Source organism: Vulpes lagopus, chromosome 3 (assembly GCF_018345385.1).
Source record: "Vulpes lagopus strain Blue_001 chromosome 3, ASM1834538v1, whole genome shotgun sequence".
Lineage (NCBI taxonomy): Eukaryota > Metazoa > Chordata > Mammalia > Carnivora > Canidae > Vulpes > Vulpes lagopus.
The window spans coordinates 66,302,677-66,315,686 of record NC_054826.1 but is presented as its reverse complement, the minus strand read 5'-3'; the positions used below and the strand labels follow the sequence as shown (position 1 = coordinate 66,315,686).

Sequence of the window (13,010 nt, the reverse complement as noted above, 5' to 3'; positions counted from 1 at the left end):
CCAGGCTCCTACAGGTCAGGTCACTTCTGACACTCACTACCTGCAGCTGGCATCCCAGAAGACTGTCCCCACTCAGGGGCACCTAGGTGGCTCAGTGGTTGAGCATCTGCCTTTGGCTCAGGGCATGATCCCGGGGTCCTGGGATCTAGTCCTGCATCGGGCTCCCCGGAGGGAGCTTGCTTCACCCTCTGCCTGTGTCTCTGCCTCTCTCTGTGTCTCTCATGAAGAAATAAATAAAATCTTAAAAAAAAAAAAAAAAAAGATTGTCCCCACTTCAGACACCAGTCACAAGTATGGGGTGTCTAGGGTATCCCATTTGTCCAACTTGACTATGAGGTGGGGGGTTGTAGGAACCTGTAGGAACAATACACATCTCCAGTTTTAATAATTTGCTAGAATGGCTTACAGAACTCAGGGAAACACTTAACTTGGTATCAGTTTATTATAAAGGATACAGATGAACAGGGTCCAAGGTCCCAAGCAAAGGGGCTTCATTCCTCGTGGAGTTGAGGTGCACCACCCTCACAGCAAGTGGATGTGTTCAACAACTCCGAAGCTCTCTGAACCCTATCATTTACGGGTTTCTACAGAGGCACATAGGCATGATTAATTAACTCGGTGGTCGTTGTGATTAAGTCAGTCTCCAGGCCCTCTTGTCCCCAGCGGGGTGGTGTGGTGCTGAATCTCCCAACCTGTAATCCTGTGGCTGCTTCCTCTGGCACAATCCGCCCCCATCCAGAAGCTACGCAGGGGCCTAGCAAGAGTCTCCTGAATTATAGAAACCCTGGAGTGGTGGAGAGGGGCTTGTTTTATCACCCCTACTACCCAGAAAATCCCAAGAGTTTTAAAAGCTCTCATGTCAGGAATTGGACACAGAGCAGTATTAAATAACAAAATTCAACCAAGTGAATTTGAGGATCTAATTGACTTTATTAAATGATTCACGGACCAGACAGCACCCCATCTAGCCATTAGAGAGGCACACTCCAAGGCACTGTACAAAATGGAAAGTTGTAGATGGAGGATGGAGGCAAGAAAGTTTTTAGCAAAAAAAAAAAAAAAGGAGGGGGAGAGGATTGTTCAGAGGAGGTTGTTTGTTAGGGGAAAAGCAAGATATCTTATCATATAGATTGTCTTATCTTTTATCAGGGGTGGGATGGGATGGAGAGGACCCCAGGTGACAAATTCGTTGGTGCTGCTGGAAAGAATTATTTCCTGACTGACCAGGTAAGGCCACATTTCTGGGGGAAGTTGAAACTGCATTTAGTGTGGGTAGCACGCTGGGGTTTGGGAATTCAGTCTGAATGACTATTTGGGGCCTGTGCTTTTCTTTCTTTAACATTTACATAGAGATTTTTCAATTATTTTGGAGAGAGAGAGTGTGGGAAGTGGGGGCGGGAAGCAGAGGGAGAGGAGGGGTCAAGAATCTCAAGTAGACTCTCCGCTGAGTGCAGAGGCTGGTGCCCGGTTGGGACCCAGGACCCTGAGGTCACACCTGACTCTAACCCGAGTCCCACCCTTCACCATCTGAGCCAGCCAGGTGCTTCCCACATATGTATTTCTCATAGCAGGACATCACAGGTCCTCACTGCAGGGCCGGGCACACGGTAGGTCTGTCCAAGGAAGGAAGCCCCTGCCCCAAGAGCACCACGGTGAGGGCTGCGCAGGCCGGCTGGGCACCCCAGCTCCCCCGGTTCCCTAAGCCCAGCGCCTCCCTGTGAAAGGGGCATGCTGCACTGGGTGTTATGCTGTATGTTGGCAAATCAAACTCCAATAAAAAAAATACCAAAAAAAAAAAAAGAAAGAAAAGAAGAAGAAGAAAAGAAAGAAAGGGGCATGCTGCACCCCTGCCCCTCAGGCGGGGAGGGGTAGAGGGAGCCAGAGGGTCGGATAAAGGTGGCCCCTTGGCCTGCCATTCAGAGGACTGTCTGGGGGCGGGTGGGGGGCCTGGCGGGATGGTCCTGAGGACCCGGGGCGCCCCGGGCCCAGCGCCCCCTCTGCCCCAGCCAGTGAGCCTCCGGAAGGAAACAAGAAAAGGCCTCCCGACGCTGGCCCCGCCCAGGGGAGCCCCGAAACTGCGCGCAGGGCTGGGTGGCTGAGGGCGGGGCCGGGGGCGGGGCCGAGGGCGGGGCGGGGCGGGCCCAGGGGCGGGGCGCGTGCACGCGGGGCGGGAGGTGCCTGGCCGGGCTGAGGGCGGGGCCGGGGGCGGGGCCGAGGGCGGGGCGGGGCGGGCCCGGGGGCGGGGCGCGTGCACGCGGGGCCGGAGGCGCCTGGCCGGGCTGGGGGCGGGGGCCGGGGGAGGGGCTGAGGGCGGGGCCGAGGCAGGGGCGGGGCCGAGGGCGGGGCGCGTGCGCGTGGGGGCGGGGGGGCCGGGGCGGGGCGCGTGCGTGCGGGGGCGGGGGGCCGGGGCGGGGCCGAGGGCGGGGCGCGGCCGAGGGCGGGGCGCGGGGGCGGGGCCGAGGGCGGGGGCGCGTGCGCGGGGGGGCGGGGGCGGGGCCGAGGGCGGGGGCGCGTGCCGGGCGGCGGGGGGGGCGGCGACCGGCGGTCGGGGCGGGGCCGGGAGGCGGAGCTCGGCCTGCTGCCCCTCGGAGCCCCAACTCGCGGTGGCCGGTCGGCCGGGGCGGCGGCGGCGGCGGCGGCGGCTACAGTAAGTGCGGGCATGACCCGGCCGCTCTTCAGGCCCCGGCCGCGCCCCGGGCTCGCGCGCCTCGGCGTCCCCCCCGCCCCCGGGGCGCCCTCCCCCCCTCGCCCCCGGGGCGCGCCCCCACACCCGGGCGCCCTCCCCGGGCATCCCATTCCCTGGACGGCGGAGCCTCTGGCGCAGTCCCTCCCCGTCGCCCCCCCTCTTCCTCCCGCCCCCCCCCAGTCTTCCCCCTTCTGGGTCGCTCTGCACTTTCTGCCCCTGATTCTCTCCCCTCCTCCTGCCCCTCCTCATGGATTTCCTGGCGCGGGACCTGACCGCGGGGTCGTGGGGGGCCTGGGTACCGGGAGTCAGCCCAAAGTACCCAGAAGCTGGTGACTCTTAGTTCGGACTGCGGCAGTCTGAGGCTGGGGGTGCCCACAACCCCAGAGCCCGTTCTGTCTGGGTGGTACCCTGTGTCCCCAGCAGCGCTTTCCCACAGGTTAGCATCACCAGCTCCCCTACCCCCATTTCACAGATGAGGAAATGGAGGCACAGTGCGGAGATGGACTTAGCCAGAGTCAGAAACCTCCTGGAACCAGCCCCCAGCTCCAGATGGGGGTCTGCAGCAGCCCTGGTACCCCACATTTCTGCTTCTTTCCGCAGGCGCTGCCCCTTCCCCCCAGTCACCCAGGAAGGGAGCAGAGCCCAGCCTGGCCAAGTCCTGCAGGTGACAGAGGAGTATACAGTGGGCCACAGCCAGCCGGTGCCGACACCAGGCCTCTTCCTTAGCTTGCTTGCTTTCTTTCTTTTTAATCCAAAAGCCAGCAGCCAGCTTTTATAAAGAGTAATAAGACTTTGCTCACTCCAGTGCCCTGGCCTGTGACCCAGGTCAGAGAAAATTTCTGGCTCCTTCTTCAGAAGCTCAGTCAAGGCTGAATGGTCCTGGACAAATAGATACTTGGAGATGAGAGTGGGCCAGAGTGACCGCGCCGCGGGCCCCTGCACCCACCCCAGTAGCTGGAGCGTCTGGAAAGAACCACTGGTCCTTTGTCTCTTGTCCTACATGGATCATAATTTTTACATTTTTAAACACTAATTGAGAAATTGTGTGTGTGTCTGTGTGCACACGCGCACCTGCACAGGCATGTTGCCTGTATGCCCACACTGGTTAGTTTGTTAGTGCTGGGCTTCCCCTGGAACAGGGCTAGGAAAGGGCTCTTGCTCAGCCAGGGAAGGTGCATCCGGCTTGGATGCTTGGGCGTCTGGCAGCTTCTTGCCTGCCCACTCCAGGGTACATGCTGCCCCCATAGGAGAGACTATCCTGACCACCCAGACAGAGTCCGTTCATTCAGCAAACGTTGGTGAGGGTTGCTCTGCATCCTCTTCCCCTGTGCTCATAGCTCATTGTCTGTGATGCCTTCTAGAAGGAGGTCTGTACTTGGAGCCAGTGGACATGGGTTCACATTGCCAGCCAGCCTCCTCTCCTGCGTGGGCCTCAGACTGCTTGGCTGTGTCACCTCGTCCTTACCATTCGGTAGCTGTGTGACCTTGGTCAAATGACTGAACCTTTCTGAGCCTCACTCTTCACCTGTGAAATGAGTCTTAGAGTACTCCCTATCATGTGATGTGGTTGTCAGGCTCAAGTGTGAGGCGCAGACCTTGGCGTTGCGTGAGCACTGGGTTTCATTTTAGCTATTGGGAATTCTTACTGTTTGAATGTGGGGCAAATCAGGTGCCTTCAAGGCTTCATTCTTTGCCTCTGAAGAAAAGGAGGCACTAATTCTTGTCCTGCTTAATTCCAAGGAATGTCGCCAGGCTCTCCAGGGCTCTGTGCCTGTGTGACAGGGTGTTCCCATCTCCCCAGGGAAAAGGAGTCCGGCTCTGCCTGGCTTGATGCTGTGAGTTAAGGCTCAGCCTCCCATGGGAGCTGAGCCACATTGATTTCTTGATGTATTGGGGGAGGGGGGCGGGGGGGGGGGGAGCAGGAGAGACTCCAGTGTCCCATCCTCAGCTCTGCGGAAGTCCTGCCCATTTATCAAGCCGCTGCCATGTCCTAGGTGATGTATAGAGCATGGAAGCAGGCATGCTACTTTGCAGCCAAATTCAGCAGCCAGCCAGCCAGGTGACAAGCCCAGGATGGCGGGGAAGATGCTGACGTTCGTGCAGCCGCTGCTACCACGGGCCAGGCACTGCCAGCCAGTTGCAGTTACATCATCATTGTAAAAAGGCTTCCCTAGGTTTACAGATGGGGAAATCAAGGCTCAGGAGCATGGTGACTTGCCCAAGGTCATGTAGGCAGTAGTTCCTAGCAACCCAGAAATTTCAGATAGTTTTAGGTGCTGTCATAGATTGGGAGTGGCTGTCTCCTGGTGGGATGTGAGGGACTGAGGTGGGGACCCCGACAGGAGCTGCAGACCCAGGCTTGCGGCCTTCTGCTCTTTGGACCTTTGTTTCCCAGAAATTAAATGAGGGAGTGGACTATTAGATCTCTCAAACTGGCTTCTGAAGGCGGCTCTAGACACCATGGTGTTGTTTTTGTTGTTTAATTTGAATGCCTTTATTTTTATTTATGATTTTATTTCTGAACACATAATACCTTCACATAGTTCAGAATTCAAAAGGCACAAAGAGTAGGCAGTGAAGACCCCTCCCTCCCCATGGAACCCAGCCTCTTGCCCCAGGGGCAACCACTCTTTGAAATATCTTGTGTGTCCTTTCAGAGGGTATTTTCCCCACCCAACCCAGCCCTGTCCTGCTTCTTTGTGCAAATGGTAACATGTTCTGCGCACTTGCCTGCTTCTTACTTTTTCTCATGTAAAGTTGAAAAGAGTTTGGAGAACATTCTTTGCCAATCAAGGATCCTAATTCCGTTTTTTATGACTACACAGAAATTTGAATGCCGTGAGATCAGGTTTACCCTTTTGGATCCATTGCTGTAGGTCCCACTGTGCCACATTGCCTTATACCTGGCCAGCCCACAACTCGTTTGCAACCTGTGTTGCCCTCCACAGGGACAGGGGTGATCCTTTGGTCACTTACAGTTGGTATCTTGTCTTTCTCCCTAATCCTTAAACCTGAAGCTCTCTAACCATGCTTTAATGACCCAGGATGAGGGCACAGTCAGCTTTGTAGGATGGGTGAGTCCCTAGCCGTGCCCAGCCTAAGCTTCTGACCACCTGCCCTGCCTGTGTTCCTCTCTGCTGCAGGAGTGGCCATGGCCTCAGAGGATGACTACCGTCACAGTTCAAATTCCACCTACAGACCTGCAAGCAGCTCTCTCCGAGCTGACCAGGAAGCACTGCTCGAGAAGCTGCTGGACCGCCTACCGCCTAGCCTGCAGAGACCCAAGGACCGCTTCAATGGTGCCTACATCATCTTCTTCAGCTTGGGCATTGGCAGCCTCCTGCCATGGAACTTCTTTATCACTGCCAAGGAGTACTGGGTATTCAAATTCAGCAACTGCTCCAACCCAGCTGCAGGGGAGGAACCCACAAGTTCAGACATCCTGGTAAGGGCCTGTTCGTCCTGGGAGCCGGGGACCCCGGGAGTGGGAGAGGGTGGTGGGAGCAAGCGGCCTAGACAGGGTGAAGGGCAACTGTACTTGCGTGTACCATTCCGGGAGGCACCATGCTGAGAATATGGATGCAAATCAGTGTGTTGTCTTGGAGCACAGTAGAAAGACCTCAGTCCTGAGATGTGCTTTGTGTGGTGTGTGATGAAGCCTCATGCTTCATGTGGTGGGGAAGATGGAAGTGGGTAAAGCAGGATTGCAGCCTTCAGCGTGCTTACTATTAACTTGGGCAGAAGATGCAAATGGTGATTCTGGGCCCTGTCATATGGTGAACCCGAAAATCCAGAGCTCATGACTCCAGGGATTTGAAAAGGTGGCTCTAATAGCAATAACTTCAGCTGTTACAGAAAATTCCAAAAACCAGTGGTAAAACAAGATGGAAGTTAATTTTTCTCTCATGTTCAAGTCTGGAGGAGCCAGCTTAATGCTGGTACAATGTTCCATGTGGTCAGGAACCTTGTTGCTCCGCCATGTGTAGCTTCCATGTTCAAGATCACGTCACAGTCCAAGATGGCTGTTGGAGCTCCAACCATCACAGCAAGGGGAGAAGGAGAGGCATAAGAACATTCCTAGAAGTAACACACATGACGTCTGCTTACCAGGCATTGGGCAGAGCTCAGTCACGTGACCGCAGGAGCTGCAAAGGAGGCTGCACAATGTAGCCTTTAGATGTGGTCGTGATCCCAGAGAACTGCGTGAACAGCTAAATGGGAGGTTGTACAGTTGGGGAAGATGGGGCAGCAGGGGGGAGGAATGAAGACTGGGGGCCGGGGTGGTGGCTAGAGGTGGACTATAGGGAGAGGAACTTCCAGGTGGGAGGAAAAGCCTGAGCAGAGGCAGGATGGCAGGACATTCAGGGGTGTGCGGGGCAGTGAAGCACTGGGTTTTTCCTGCATGTGGGGTACACGGAAGAGAGGAATAAGGCATGAGATCATTCCCTGGGCCCTGAAGTCATTGCTCGGGCCTCAAATGCCAACCTGAGGAGTGGCATTGTGTTTGGTCGGCCGTGGCACCAAGGCACCAAGCCCCCTCCCGCCACCGGGGCTGCTCACTCCGGGGCATGACTTTTCCTTCTGGGGGGAAGGGGGCAGCCTTAAGGAAGAACATCCTTCTGCTACTTGTTAAACCATAAGGCAGGCTTTAGTCTGTTGCAGTAAGGAAGCAAGATGGGGCTCAATTCCAGATACTTCAAGGACACATGGGGATTTATAGCCACGGAGCAGGGTGAGAGCTCAGTGGATGGAAGAAAGAGAAACCATCAAGGGTAGGGGGGTTTCTTGCCTGAAGGCAGGCCAAGGGCACGCACACTGGGGCTGGGGGATGAGGAACTTGCTCAGAGAGCGAGGGTGGTCGGAGATCACGAGGGTAGCGGTAGGGCTTCTCGATAACTTGACTTAGCAGGATTCTTGCTAGGACTGGGCTGGGCAGGTGGAAGACAGGATGGAGGCCAAGATCAGGGCCTGGTGAAGAAGAGGGCTCAGGGGTTTGGTTGATCTTTATCAGGACCCTCAGTGTCCACAGCTGAAGTAGGCTGGTGTCCGCTCATGGATGGGGAAAGTGTGGGCATCTCTGAAAGCATGCCCCTCCCCTCCAGGGGACAAGAAGACAGAACCCTAGCAGACCCAAGCCATACCCCTCAACTGGCCCAGGCAGTGCCTTACCACCCCTTGTCTGAAATCCCTGACCTAACCCCAAAGACCCTTCCCCAGTTTTGTAGGGATAAACCTGACACACTGACTGGAGCAGCCCTGTTGTCTGTCTCAGGGACTATACACGACGGCTACACACTGAAATCGCACAGGGAGTTGTGTTTTTTTGTTTGTTTGTTTGTTTGTTTGTTTGTTTTTAATCTGTATCTGAGCCCCACTGCAGAGATTCTGATTGAATGAAGCTAAAGTGAGGAGGGGATGTGGGTATTCTAGGACCTCACGCCCCCTCCCCTGGCCCCAGCCCCTTGATTCTGATGCCCTGCCAAGACCTGTTTGCGTTGGGGATTCGTACATGCCCCCAGGGCCAGAGCACTGTGGCATAAAGCCATTTCCACAGCCAAGAGGTGTCATACTTAGGAGGGTGGTCTAGGAGTTTGGAGCCTCCTATTCAAGGTCCGGTCCCTGGACCCGGTGTCACCTGGGAGCTTATTAATGATGCGGGCCCCACCCCAGACCAGCTGAGTCAGGAGCTGCAGGCTACCGCGTACTACTCCCCCTCCCCTCAAGGTGACTGATGAGCCCAGCAGAGTAGGACAGACACGAGCTGGAACATGGCTTCTGGAAGCAGACCGCATGGGCTCAAATCCTGCTTTGGCTGGTGCCTAGCTCTCCGGCCTGTGCTGCCCTGTTTTCCTGGTATAGAACAGAAGGATGCTACTACCACCAGCTTCTTAGGGCTGCTTCGAGGATTAAGTAAATTAATATGCACACAAAGCCCTGAGAACAGGCTCTGGCACTGCCACTGTAAGTGCTGTACAAACATTATTATCATTATTATCACTTGGGGGATGGGGCCCACACTTCCAAGCTGCATGTGGCCCTGGTGTATTTCCAGACGTCTGGCTTAGCTGGGGTGCTTTATGATCCACTTTTATATACCAGTGACTCAAGCATCCCAGCTTCTGCCAGCCTCGGTAAATTACCCAGCCCGCTTGGGCTTCGTCCAGAAGATCCCTGCTGGGCCAGCACCCGGCCAGGGCAGCCCCCAGGGCTGGGCCGAGTGTGCATCTGGCCTGTCCCCTCCTCTGTCCATCTCCTCGGCCTCCGGGAGCAGGCTGCTCAGGCCAGGAGAGGAAGCCCCGGCGGGTGCCCGGGAGTGGGGCCTCGCACGGCGGACGTCTGCAGTGAACTGCTCTCGCTGCAAGGCAGGCCCCTTCCCAGCTGCAGGCACTTAGCATTCCAGGCCCTGCTACGATGCTTTATTGCCTCTTTCCAAGTGCTGGCAGGTGCAGATGTAGTACCTGCGGCTGCCCGGAGCTCCTGGCTCTTGGCATCAGAGATGAGAGACCTGTCACCCCTCGATTCATGGGCCGGGTCTGGGAAGCAAGCATGCTGAGGTGTTTCTGCATTTTGCAGGCCATTTTTCTTTGCCTAATTCCTCATGCCTGCCACCCACCTCCCCAGTTCTTTCCCACTCTCTTCTTGATTTCCCTGCAAGAGGTGGCTGGTCTGCTCTTGTCCCCTAAGAGCCACTTTGGGGAAAGGAGGGGGAGGAGTCAAGTGCGTCTGTCTCTAGCCACCACCTGCAACTCAATTAGCTGTGGGTCTAGATGCTGGTTTTTTCCTGTACTTTCCTTTTATTATTTCCCAGGGACTGATACTGTTGGCTGGGGGGTTGGGCTGAGTGGAAATGTTGGTACAGACCCCCCCTCCCCTCCTGTTGATGTGACTTTCAAGGTCACTTCCCATCCCAGGCTTCTTCCCTTCTACCCAGGACAGCTTTGGGGATGGTTTAGAAGGTGTCCTGTGCTCACCTGCCCCCTTGTCTCTAGTCCCTGGAATAAGAACAGTGAATAAATCCACCACAGGCCTTAGGGCTCAGAGCCCAGAAAACTAGAGCATGAGCAGGGAAGAATTGCTCTAAAAAGGTGGGGCCATGGGGTGCTGTGGCGGCCTCCGTCTTCCAAGCCCGACTCTGGGCCTGCTGTGCTGGCGGGGGTGTTAAACTCGCCTCTCTTTAACTGTTGGCTTAGACAAAAAGCCAGGCTCAGAGAGGTTCAGTAAGCTGCCTCAAGTCACATAGTGAACGAGGGCTGTAGAGAATGTCACAGAGACTTTAGATGGACAGATGATTGCAAAATTGGTCCATGAAGTGGGAGTGTTATTATCCATGATGAGAGTACCCAGTTCACAGACGGGCATGCCTCCACCACTAAACTCTGAGCTCTCTGAGGTAGGGCATGCAGCCCTCTTACATACACATCCCTGTGCCCTCAGCACAGCTGGCACAGTGCCCAGCATATAATGGCAACACTAAACATTTGTTGCATTAGTGACTATATGGCTGGGGAAGAAAGCCCCATCACCCCAGTCCAAAATAGGGAGGGCATGGGTCTGCAAAGGTGCAGAAGAAGATCTGGGGGTCATAGTAGCCACCACCAAAGCAATTCTTTCATGTGGGTTAGCATAGACATGAAGTGAGATTTCTGCTGTAGGCAAGGGACCTGGGCTGGCCTGGTTCACAGGGGCGTCCAAGGACATCCCCTCATTATAACACCTAGTCCCGGCCCAATCCCTCAGTACCCTCCAAAAAAGGAGGAGGCATGCCTTGGAAGCCATCCTTACAAACAAGGGCAGACACCCCAATTCAGAGAGGTAGGGTTAAAAGGAACCAGGATGACCTAGTTTGAAGAAGAGGAAACTGGAAGACAGATTATCAGAGGTCTTGGCAATGACCCGCTGACTTTACGTCCCTGCCATAAGTCCATGCCTACCTACCTTTGGACCTACCATCTTTGTCTGCAGGGTAACATGGTGAGTTCGGTACTGTCCTCCCCAGTTTCCTGATGGAGAAACTGAGGCTCTGGAGCAGTCTGGAGATGAGCAGAGCCTGTTCTGCCGACCAGCATGCCCTCCGGCCTCTCCACCTACCCTGGTCGGATAGACTAGAATCCCCTGGGGAGCTTTTAAAGCCCACCTACCCCAACCACCTAGTTCTGGTGCAACTGAAGGAGGGGCAAGGGCACAAGCATGTGTAAGTTCTCCAGGTGAGGCCAACATGCAGCCACATGATCCAGGGGAGAGGTTACCACATAGGGGTCATAAGGAGCTATTCTCTGCCCCCCACCAGAGCACTCGCCCTGTAGACTGAGGCTACATGACAAGAGTTCTTTGGGAGAACTTCCTCCAGGGCGAGTTGTCAGAGCTCCTCTCCGGACCCCAGCAGCATCTGCAGAGTGCTTGGGATGTCACTGGGTGCGGCGGGAGGCCCTCACCATGTGCAGAGGTTGCTAGCCTAGCTGGAGGATAGGAGAGGGACACTGAGGCAGCTTCCAAACTCTTACTCTAGAGGAGCCAGACAGGAGTTCCGGGGAAGGGTGATCAGAAAGGGTATAGATTTTCTGGTTTGGTTTTAGTTGTTATTCAGGAGAAATAGCAGCCAGTGTGTGTGTGCTCATCCGGGTGTCTCAGTAGAGAGGGGGTGTGAGAAACAAGAAAGCAAGGCAAGTGAGGTCCCTGAGGCTGCCGGGTACGGGGTGGGGTAGGGCAGGAGAGAATGCAGAGGAGTCATCCTTACCTATAGGAGAGAAGGCAGCCAAGATAAAAGGAAACAACTAGAGTTGTGACCCATTAGATGGATTTCATATTCCTTAGTGGGTGGCAACCTGTCATTCGAAAAACTCTGCTTGGGACACCTGGGTAGCTCAGCGGTTGAGCATCTGCCTTCAGCCCAGGGCGTGATCCTGGAATCTCAGGATCAAGTCCCACGTCGGGCTCCCCATGAGGAGCCTGCTTCTCCCTCTGCCTATGTCTCTGCCTCTTTCTCGCTGTGTCTCATGGGTAAATAAACCAAATCAGGAAGGAAGGAAAGAAGGAAAAAGAAAAAGAAAGAAAGAAAGAAAAGAAAGAAAAGAAAGAAGAAAGAAAGAAAGAAAAAAGAAAAGAAAAGACAAGACCCTGTTCTACCAATTTGCTGCCAGCCGGCCGTGAGGATGCATTTTTGCCTCATTTGACAGGGAGGAAAGGTGGAAGCGCTAAGGAACCTGCTAATGGCACGGAGCTAGGAAGGTGAGAGTGGGGCTGTGACCCAGAGGTATTGGAATCTGCATCGTGTTTCCCAGAACACTTGGCAAATAAATGCCCAGATTCCCATATCCCATCACCCTGGCTCCTCCTCCCTGGGGTGGGCCTGGGCTGCTATCACTAGGTGCTCCTGATGTATTGGGGAACCACTTCTCCATGCCACATGCAAGCCACTGAAGCTTGCACCATTCTGGGTGTAGGTGGATCATGATGCTCCCGCAGGCCAGTCCTAGTGCAACTTCATCCCTCCAAATGGAAGAAATGCTCTGTGGACTTCATTTGGCAATCTTCTCTTGAAGAGCAGAATTCCAAAGAAGGGTGCTAAAACTCCCCCCCCTGCCCCCACAAACGTTTATCAAGGCAGGATTTGGTCTGAGCCCTGTCATCCCAGAAGGGGAGACAGCCGAGACAGTCTGGGGGTGAGGCAGGAGGGAACGGGCCCCAGGCTTCGCGCACAGGGCATGAGTGAGCGGCCGCCGGGCAGAGAGGGCAGGTCCCTCCCCGCAGCTGCCCAGTGACTTGGGCTAGCAGGATGGCTGCTCTAAACCATTTTTAAAAATTAGAACCAAAAGTAAGTCATTTTTTTTTTATTCCCTTGTCCACCCTCTGATTCTAACTGCAGACCCAGCCAGTATGCTATTCCCAATAAATATACCTGTGATGGCTTTTTCTTCTGTTTTTAGCTTTTGCTGCATCCTGCAGAGGGAGAGAAAAAGCCCGACTTAAAACACTGTCAGTCACGCCTTCGGTGGCCTGGACTTCTCAAATTCTCTTTTTATTTTCTCTGTGTGTGCTCACGGCCTCCGCTCCCTACCCGTGCCTTGCTCCCTGGCCCCCCTGGGTTATCGATCGCTCCCCACCCCACCCCCTCTGCCTTCGATTTTATTTCCTCCCGCACTCGTCCTTGGAATCCAGAGGCGATTTCCTCGACAAATTAGAACATGGCCTGGGCCTTAAGTGCTCAAATGTCTCCTTAACGTGATTGATCATCAAGTGTATCCAGAGAGCAGAGCCAGATCCTGGTCTTTGCCGGGTGCCTTCGTTACAGGGATCATCATCTGGGAAGGTCTGTGGTGGTGGTGGT

The 13,010-nt window shown here is 55.1% G+C and overlaps 1 protein-coding gene across 3 annotated transcripts in view; it reads left to right on the top strand.

Moving 5' to 3' along the window:
- Positions 1–2,547: 2,547 nt before the first annotated feature.
- Positions 2,548–13,010, top strand: part of SLC29A3 (solute carrier family 29 member 3) — a 40,837-nt gene continuing 30,374 nt past the window's right edge. Inside the window, exons 1-3 of one of the 3 annotated variants that reach the window (XM_041750522.1) lie at positions 2,607–2,647; positions 4,427–4,521; positions 5,830–6,131. In XM_041750522.1, coding sequence (XP_041606456.1) covers positions 5,838–6,131 — 294 coding nt within the window. In that variant the 5' untranslated portion in view covers positions 2,607–2,647; positions 4,427–4,521; positions 5,830–5,837. Of the gene's footprint in view, positions 2,648–3,051; positions 3,123–4,426; positions 4,522–5,829; positions 6,132–13,010 lie in introns of those variants that run through there. The other 2 variants (XM_041750523.1, XM_041750524.1) reach the window with 2 other exon arrangements.